Source organism: Orycteropus afer, unplaced genomic scaffold (genome assembly GCF_000298275.1).
Source record: "Orycteropus afer afer isolate SDZICR_OR568_19922 unplaced genomic scaffold, OryAfe1.0 scaffold00419, whole genome shotgun sequence".
Lineage (NCBI taxonomy): Eukaryota > Metazoa > Chordata > Mammalia > Tubulidentata > Orycteropodidae > Orycteropus > Orycteropus afer.
In genome coordinates this window covers 1,179,823-1,190,008 of record NW_006922006.1, presented here as the reverse complement: position 1 = coordinate 1,190,008, position 10,186 = coordinate 1,179,823, and the positions used below count along the sequence as shown (strand labels likewise).

At 40.4% G+C, this 10,186-nt stretch overlaps 1 protein-coding gene across 1 annotated transcript in view; it reads right to left on the bottom strand.

Annotated features, from left to right (window-relative positions):
• Nucleotides 1-1,107, bottom strand: part of LOC103208217 (olfactory receptor 9I1) — a 1,759-nt gene extending 652 nt beyond the window's left edge. The window contains exon 1 of the mRNA XM_042782703.1: nucleotides 203-1,107. Within this exon, the coding sequence (XP_042638637.1) occupies nucleotides 203-1,107 (905 nt within the window). The remainder of the gene's footprint in view (nucleotides 1-202) is intronic.
• Nucleotides 1,108-10,186: the final 9,079 nt, after the last annotated feature.

Below are 10,186 nucleotides of genomic sequence, written 5' to 3'. Positions count from 1 at the left end.
AAGGAGAGACCCATTGTTGCATCTAGATGGCAGTTTGCAAGCTTTTAAGACCCCAGTCGCTACTTGCCAAAGTAGGAGGTGGAACAATGTTTTGTGTACTATGTTATGCCAATTGAGCTTGATGTCCCCTGTGACTATGGTCCTGAGCCCACAGGTTCAACTACTCGGTCCCTCTTGGTAGCTGGCTGTGCCAATGATTTTTTTGAAGGCAACTTTTACATCCTTATTTCTCAAACTGTAGATCAGAGGGTTCAGCATGGGGATGACCACAGTGTAGAAAACAGAAACAACCTTGTCTTCTTCCAGGGATTTGCCTGATCCAGTCCATAGATACATAAACATGAGGGTCCCAAAGAAGATACCCACAGCAGTAAGGTGGGAGATACATGTGGAGAAAGTCTTGGCCCTGCCACCTGAAGACTTCATACTCATGATGGCCTTGATGATGAGCAGGTAGGAAATAAGGATGACTAAAGCATTGATCAAGATCACGAAGTTGCCAAAGAAGACAATGACAATCTCAGTGTGTGTTGTGTCACTGCAGGAGAGCTTTAGCAGGGGTGGGAGGTCACAGAAGAAGAAGTTGATCTGATTGTCATCACAGAAGGAGAGGGTGAAGGTACATGTGGTACGTAGTATGGCCCCTGACATACCACAGATGTACGCTCCTGCCACCAAACTCCAGCAAAGTCTTGGATTCATGACCACAGTGTAGAGCAGTGGGTTGCTAATGGCAATATAGCGGTCAAAGGCCATTACTGCCAGCAGGAAACACTCTGTAGCTGCACAAACGGTGAAGAAAAAGAACTGGGTAGTACATTGGCCATAAGAGATGGCTGTCTTGCCTGTGGCCAGTGTGGTCAGGATCTGAGGAGTGATGACTGAGGTATAGCAGGCATCCAAGATGGAAAGATGACTAAGGAAGAAGTACATTGGAGTGTGGAGTTGGACATTTACTTGGATCAGAATGACCATCCCTACATTCCCCAGAAGGGTGACTAGATAAAAACTCAGAAACACCATGAAGAAGGGAATCTTCAACTTAGGGTTGTTGGTAAAGCCCATGAGGATGAACCCAGTTACTGTGGTGAGATTATTCTTGGCCATACGTTCAATGTAGACTATTGTTCTAAGAAGAATGAAATTAAGAAATAATTCCAGAATTGCAGGACAGATTCTTTCTCTCTGTGGTACAAGTTAGATTTATATTCCTGGGTCTACATCTAAGGCTTGTTTTCAGAAATCCTGTACCTGGTTGATTCTCCTTGGAGATCTACTTTCTTCTTATAAATTTTATGAACCTGAGCCTTAAGCTTGTATTCTTATTCAAATTAATTCTGGCTCATATTTGGAAATTCTTGTGAGCATAAGAAACACATAGACTTTCAAATTTGGAAGCAACCTAGACAGCATCTATTCTAATTCCCATCTAATGCTAAAGTCTCCTCTAGCACATACACATCACGTGGTCATCCATTTTTCTGTGTGAGGCTCTATAATCGGACAGCTCCATCTGTTAATTCTCTTTTTGGATCATATTCTCACCCCCGTACCTTCCCCACATTGGTCTTCGTTTTATCCCTTCCATACAGTTACTACAATTCTAATCCCTTCTTCTTATAAAAGACACTCAGAATTTGGAAGATGATAAATCTGCTCTTGATACAGACCATTCCTTCAGACTGCATATTGATACAGTTTCCTTCTTATTATATAATTATTTAAAAAAAAAAAAAACGCACAAAAACCAAATTCCCTGCCATCGAGTCAATTCTGACTCATAGTGACCCCCATTGGGTTTCCAAGGTGATAAATCTTTAGAGTAGATTGCCCCATCTTCCTTCTGGGGAATGGCTGGTGGGTTTGAACTGCCAACTTTCTGGTTAGCAGTCAAATGCCTTAAGCACAGTGCCACCGGAGCACCTTGTATAATTATATATATATAAAAGTAAACCAAACTCATGCCATCAAGTCAACTCATAGCAACACCCATTGGGTTTCTGAGGTGGTGCATCCTTACGGATTGTCCCATCTTCCTTCTGCAGAGTGGCTGATGGGTTATATAATATTATACAATTATAAAATATAAATAATACATAATTGTATAATAATATTATATAATTATTCAGGCATATGGTAAAAAAAAATTGCCTAATTAGAATGGTATTAAATGAGAACTAAAAGTCTTTCTCTCCACTTTAGTTTTTACCATCTCTGCTCAGAGGCTATTAATATATTGCATATCATCAATATATTATATTGACTTTTTTTTTTTTATTTCCAACAGTACTGTTACAAATGTGTCCAAGCTCATGGCCGTGTTACCTTCTAGTTGTGTGACCTTGGACAAGTTATCCAACCACTGTGTGCTTCAGTTTCCTTCTCTGTAGCATGGAAAAAATATGCCTACGTCATAGTGCTATTTTGAGTATTAGATACGTTAATAATTGTAAAAGGCATAGAGCGGTGCTCAGCATACAGGAAAAGCTAAATAATGTTAGCTGTTATTATGGCTGCTATTATCATCATCAATTTTAGATACCATGTATTGACTTCCTGCTCTGGAAGATAATGAATTTCCCTCACATAAACTTTATTATATTATTGTGTTTAGATCTTCTATGGGTTATCTTTATATCTTTAAATAATATATTTGCATCTCTATTTCTTTGTTTCAATAATTGAGTGAGTAAATCTGGAGTCTCACTGAGTAAAGATGAAGAATTTATTGCATCATTCTTTCTTCCATCCTCCTTTTCACCCCATATTTTAAAATCACCCCCATTGATTTAACAACTCTTGCTGCTCTAGTTAAGTCTTCTGTACTTTGTCTATGGGTTGATTCTGAAAATAGTAAATGGGATTTCTCTATTATGATGACACACATGCCATTTTCTGCAAACTAACTAGTGTGATTGGATATGTAAGGAAAAAAAAGTATCACTTCTGCTGCTCCTAGGAGAAGCTTTCAAACATCAAGAAAAATGAATGCTCTTTTCTTGTTCTCTACCAAATGCTCAAAATAATTATGCCATAGTTTACTTTGCTTTATATTTGAGTCGTGGCATTTTTTTTTTTTCATTTTCTAAAATATTTTATTGCTATATGACACAATTTTGAGTCATATCATAATACTGCGTGCTTACTGCTGACCATGCTCCAGGCCCATCTAAGATCCATATTAAAGTGCCTCGGGTCCAAGTGTCCTTGGGAACTCCTGTCTGAAAGCCCAGAATCATGTAACTTTTCTTCAAAGACATCTACACTGTACCAGGACTTTCTACACTCAGTATTTTATGGATTCCTCCCAACAATCCCATGGAACAGTGACATTAGACTTATTTGTAACTGAGAAACTGAGAGCAGACATGTAAAGCTGTTTTGTCTTTTTTTTTTAAACCTCCATGTAGGTCAGTGGTAGATTCAGGGTCCACATCCATGTCTTCTGAGTCCATTACCCTACACTGCTCCCCCAGATTATTTACTTGGCCTCCTCAATAACACCTCCCCAAACTTCTCATGTTAGAATTTGCTAATACAGAGTCCTTGAATCTATAACCAAACCCATGGCTATCCACCTTTTGTCATCTAAAACTCCTCATGAATTCATGAATATAAAAGTTGAATTATTCAGAAACTCCTTCCCTTATAATACAAAGTGGTAGTTATGTGTCAGCTTGGTTCGGCCTGGTTTTGAGTAGCTAGGCAGCTGGTTATAGTTATTCCCCATGATGAGACTGGCAATCAGCTCCATGGGGAAATCTTCCATGAGCAGCTGAGTAGTTGCTTTAGGGACGTTGGCTGCTTCCAGTGTACAAGGAGAAGTTTTGGGAATGGTCTGGAGCTTTTGGTACACTTAAATCCTGCATGTTGCTGAATTGTTGTTCACCAACCTGCCATCTTGTCTGCCGATCTTGGGACTCTTAATGGACTTGAACAAATGGCCTGTCATGTTGTTTGGTAATATTGGGACTGTGCCATTTTTATTTGTCGACCTTGGGCTTATTAGCCTCAGCAGCTAGCAGCTGTCCAAGTGAAGAGACAGCCTAGCTCCAGTGGGCCAGGAGCAAGAGGCAGAGCTGAAGCCCAAGGTCGAGGGGTTTTCACCCAGCCCCTAGAGCCTGGCACTTTGAACTCAGACTCATAGCCTCCAACACTGTAAGAGAATAAACTATTTGTTAAACCACCCATTTGTGGTATATTCCTGTCATGGTGGTTAAAACACACAACTAACAATTTTCTTTGCTGTAGTAACATGGGGATTGCAATTGTTAAATAAATCCATATGAATAAAAACTACTCTGCCCTTAATAATACCCCTTTGTATTTTTTTATGTTTTTATATCTGCGAGTGTCTGTGATTACCTCTACTTCTCTGTGAGTGGGACATGATCAATACTAACATTATTCTGGAGATGAAAAAAATGACATCCAGAAAAGTTAAATGTAAAAGAGTCAAATAAGTAGTTGTTTGCAGACTGGGTATAGCAGGCAGTTCCTGGCTTCCATAAACAGCTGCTGTATTTCTCTCTCACTTGAGATCTAATTCTTCTGGGACCATTCAGTAAGAAGATCTGAGCTTGTGATAAAGTCCCCAGCCAGCCTATAGAATCATTATGATAGCATTACTCTCTCTGTGTGTAGAGGAACAGGCAGCACACGTTTTCTGCCAGGTCTAGTGAAAGAGACTCTTGGGTCAGGGGCCTGCTCCAGCTCTAATCAGTGGTCATGTGTCATGTAAGACATGGCCACCTAGGGTTGTTTATCATTTTCCCCAGCCCCACCTCACTCACTCCAGCAGTAGGTTCTGGGACTGAATTAGTTTCTTTGGAAGGGTCTGTGGCTATGGTCCAGCTCCATGGCTGCCATGTACAGACAAGCACTAACGAGATGGCTGGCTTTAAAAAGTTTTCTTTCCCTCTTTGGGCTTTAGTTTATGCTCTGAAAACCACATCTATGTTTTTGTATGTCTAAATATATGGACTAAATGAGACTCTTGAAAGAATTTTCCTACTATCTGTACTATGAGAAAAATGCATACCCTTTAGCTGCTAATTATTACTTATCAAAAATATGTGTGATGTCAATTGATTTATAGTTACTTAAACATGATCTTATGGAATCTTGGGTTCAGAATTGAGTTAAACATATTCCTCAAAAGTTAGCACCATTGTTCAGGGCTGTTGTTTTTGTTGTTGTTATTTGCCATCGAGTCGGCCCTGACTCATAGCGACCCCTCCTTGGGTTTCCGAGGCAGTATCACTACGGAAGTAGGAATGCCCAACCTTCCTTCCGAAGAGTGGCTGGTGGGTTTGAACCGCCAGCCTTCTGGTTAGCGGTCAAGTGCCTTAGGCACTATGCTACCAGAGCTCCTTTGTTTGGGGCTAGGTCCTTCTTTATTTTGTTTTATTATTTCCCTTCATCTCTCTCCATCCCCACTTCCTCCCCTCTTCTCCATGGCATCCTCTTTAGTGTATTCTCTCTCTTTCTCTCTATATATTCACACATACGTGTATCCTTTCATATATTTATTTCTTTCATGTCTATTTAGAAATATATGTATCTTTGAAAATACAGTATTTCTGGTATGCTTTAAAATGTACATACACAGTATTGTACTATAAATCCAATTTTTTATTTGTTTTTCCACCAAATGACTGCCATTGAGTCAATTCTGACTCATAGCAACATTTTAGGACAGAGTAGAACTGCCCCCATAGGGTTTCCCAGGCTGTAAATCTTTATGGAGGCAGACTGCCTCATCTTTCTCACATGGAGCAGTTGGTGGGTTCTAACCAATGACCTTTTGGCTAGTAGCTGAATGCTTTTAACCACTATACCACAAGATCTCCTTTCTTTTTCCAAACATATAATGTTTTTGTGATTTGTCCATGTTTGCAAGAAAATCTAATTTGTTATTATTTTGTTATGGACTTCCTTGTTCTTATATTTTACTTATACATTCCCCTAAAAACTTTGAGTGCTTTGCATATATTACCTTATTTAATGCTGAAAACAACCTTTTGAGTAGGTGTTATTGTCTTGTTTTTACAGATAAGGAATGTGAACCCGTAGAAGATTAACTTGTCTAAGGTCACCAGTTTAATAAGAAGAGTTGTGTTCTGCATCCCAGAAGTTTGATGGCAAATTCTGTGCAACTATACCCTTTCCTCACTCATTGACATGGTTAGGTTCCAAAGACCAGGTCATTATGCAAAATCAGCATTATGTGAAAATGGAGGATGATCACATCAGATGACAAAATGGTGGATGATCACATCGTTACATAACAGCCAAACCACTGAGAATCACGGCCCAGCCAAGCTGACAGGTAACCTTAACCATCACAGCCAGTGTTACTCTCGTCTCACACCTCAGTGTTTGTTACTGTTAGATGTATGTTGTTAATGTATAAAATAGTCAAATGGATTTTTTGTATTGTTGTAAAAGTGAAATGTCAGATAATGAGACTGTCAGTAAGTGAGGAGAAAAATGTATGTTTTGATGTTTCCCCACATTCTACTGTATCTTTATGATTTATAGGGTTCTTTCCTGTAGTTATTTTTATAATTAGGTATTTCCTTGCTAACTTGGAATCTACCCCTAAAATCCTCTTTCTTTTGCTTTCAAAGGTTGAATCCTTTGAGGAGAGTGAAGGAGCTCAACAAAATTAACTATCTCCATCTTTTGGGGTTCAGTGTCTCAAAATATTATTGTTAACATTCATTGAGCTTTTGCCTTGAGATAGTTACCATGCTAAACCCTTCAAAGTCTTTATTTCATTGCAACCTCACAATAACACTAAGAGAGAGGAACATTTGCTTTTGTTTTACAGATGAGAACACTGAGGTTTGTTGTTGCTACTTTTGTTGAATTGATTTCAACTCATTGCGACCCCACGTGTGCAGAATTTTCAAGGATATGATTCTAAAGCACATCACCAGGCCTGTCTTCTGACTCGCCCCTAGGTGGGTGTGAGCTGCCAAACTCTCAACTAGTAATAGAGTGTTTAACCGTTTGGAGCACCCACGGAGCTCTGGTAGTGTAGTGTCTAAGGCACTTGACTGCTAACCAGAAGGTTGGCAGTTCAAACCCACCAGCCACTCCTCTGAAGGAAGTTTGGGCAATCTACTTCCCTAGTGATACCACCTAGGAAAACCAAGGGGTCACTATGAGTCGGGTCTGACTCAACGGCACATAACAACAACAATAACAAGCACCCATGGACACCTATCTTTATTTTACAGATGAGGAAATTAAGATTTAGAAACATTAAATATTTTGCCTGAGGTTACACTTCTGGAAAGAGATGTTTAAAGCTGAACTCTGGTCACCCTGGCCCCAGAGATTAAGTGTTGTACCTCTATGCTACTGCGTTTTGTAGCACTGGCAGCCATTTCTTGAGTGTAACTTGGTGCTAATCATAATATTGTACATTCTCCGTACATTGTCTCATATAATCCTCATATGTCCTCATGATACAAGTATATACAAGAGGAAGATAAGACTCTGAATAGTTAAGTAACTTAGCCAAGGTCACATGAGAATAAGTGTAAAAGGCCACATTCTAACTCAGGTCTGTCAGATTTCAAAGTCAGAGCTCTAGTATACATGATTACCCCACCTCAGCATAATTACAGGAAACATAGTAACTTACAGGGAAGTCTCTGGTCCAAGCTCCCTAGTCAAGTCCCTGTCCGCGTACAATTCCATGTAACTATTTGTATCTTCTAAATTTACCTATTGACACACAGGCCTAAAGAAATTGCAGCTGTAGATTAAAAAAAAAAAGAAACAAAAGAAATTTAGCCTATGTGTGTATTTCATACAAGAGCTGAAATTCCAGCCCATACTCAGTGCCATCAGGTGACAAGTTCCAACGACAATGGCCAGATTCTCTGCCTACTTTCACTTCACCAGTTTGTGTGGATCTTACATCAGAGCAGGTCTCTTCCTAAGGTTACTGGGATGAAATTATGTCTTAATTACCTGAAATAAGTCCAGTTGGATTCAGAGGATGTAAGATTGTTTGAAATCTTGTAGAAAGCAGCTAAGATAGCCCAAATAGATGAGTATGTCTGACAGAGAGGTAGATTTTTAGGCTTTGTTCTTTTTAAGCAAACCAGTGGGATATTTTAAACGCTTTGGGGGATGGTTTTATGGGAAGGATGCATTGAGCTCAAAGGTTGTCCCTGCATCATGAGTTAGCACCTGGGATGGACCCAGGGCTCCTGGGAAAAGGCCACCCTGTTAGGGAGAACACACTTCAGTCGGGGCTCATTATCTCCTCTTCTCTCTGCATCTGAGAGAATAAAAGCAAATCTTGTGAGATTTCATGGCCGCTCCTAAATCCTGTTGTTAGTCATAAAACTCGTCTCTAGCTTCTGCAGACAGTGAGTCTCTAGCTTCTGCAGACAGTGAATGATGTTTTTCGTTGTCCCTGGCCCTTGGGTAATCTCCTGCTGTCCCACAGGTAGTCAAGGGGACTCAGAGTCGATGATTCCTGGGAAGCTGTCTTTGTACTCTACCCGTTCTCAGTCCTGAGATCAAGTCCCATCTCAGGGGCTGAAACCAGGCTACATCGCCTGCTCTGAATTCCATGAGGAAGGATGCTTAGTGGTTCAGGCGGAAATGAAGCTGGGGCAGTCTAAACAAAAGATGTGCTTCAGTGAATCCCCACCCTGAGTAGCTTATTAGTTCACCTTCCTATGATATGCTTTTCCAGGGTTTCCACAGGAAAAGGGTTTTTCTGGTGGCTACAGCTCTCATCTTTTCTCTGGTCTCTGAAACCCACAACCCCTTCATTAGAACTATACCAGTTAGCACTTAATTCCATTTGTCTTACTGGTTCATGGCTATTTCTTGGCAGTTCGTCTCTTCTCCCCAGTTAGACTGTGGTTTCCCAGAGGAACCATCTTGCTCCCTCCTAATAACACATGTCCTGTTTAGTGGATTCATTTCTCTATCCTCTGTGCTTCCATCAGCTCAGTATTGTAGAATCAGAGTCTCAGAGAGACCACATGCCCCTATTTACTCCCAGGGAACATGGCTGGCTAAAAAACCCTGCAATGATTAGCAAACAGTCAGCTAGCCAGAGTGGTTTTGTAACTGCAGGTGTCAGATGATGCGGGAATATACTGCAAAGAAGGGAGGCAGCCACAGCCGAGGAGTCCTGGCCGTACAGGAAATTCAAACTTCCCATGCATTTTACAATATTTATTATCATCTCCTGTAGTTAAATATCTGTTGAAATAAGGGTGTGCTAAGAGTACATGATGAGAAGACCTGGTGGCGCAGTGGTTAAAACTCTTGCCTGCTAACCAAAAAGTCTTCAAACCCATCAGCTGCTCCGTGGGACAAAGATGAGGCAGTCTGCTTCCACAAAGAATTACAGCTTAGGAAATGCTATGGGGCAGTTCTACTCTGTCCTACAGGATTGCTATGAGTCAGAATCAATTTGATGGCAACAAGGTGTCTTTTTTTTTTTTTTGAGAGTACTTGCACTGTACTGCAAATATTCCCTAGAGTGGTAACTAGGATAGAGTGGCAGTTGGTTCAGGAAAAGAGAGAGAGAGGTAGAAGAGTCTTTAATAAGAATATTCCATTAAACACCACCTGGGAACTTATAGGAGCCTTGGCAGCACAGTGGTTATGCATTCAGCTGCTAACCAAAGAGTTGTCAGTTCAATCCCACCAGCTACTCTGGGGAAGAAAGATGCAGCAAAAGTAGAGATTGCAGCCTTGGATCCCTAGGGCACAATTCTACTTGGTCCTAAATTGTTGGCATGAATTGAAATTGACTCTACAGTGATGTGTGTCTGTGTGTGTGATCTTATAAGTCCTTGAGTGGCTCAATCAGTTTGCTTTTCATTACTTCTCTTTCTGAAAGAAAGATTGGTAGTTCAAATATACCCATCAGGGCTGTGGAAGAAAGGTCTGGTGATCTGCTTCTATAAGATTAAACCAAAACCGAAAACCAAAATTACTGCCATTGAATTGATTCTGACTCATAGCAACCCTCTTTGGGTTTCCAAGGCAGTAAATCTTTATAGAAGTAGATTCCAGAGTTCCAGCAAGATGGCGGACTAGGCAGAAGGACTGCACAGACCCTCTTCAACAAAGAAAAGGGAAACCAATTAACACAGACACAGAAGATAATCCTAGACCCCTGAGCCTTGAAGGGAAG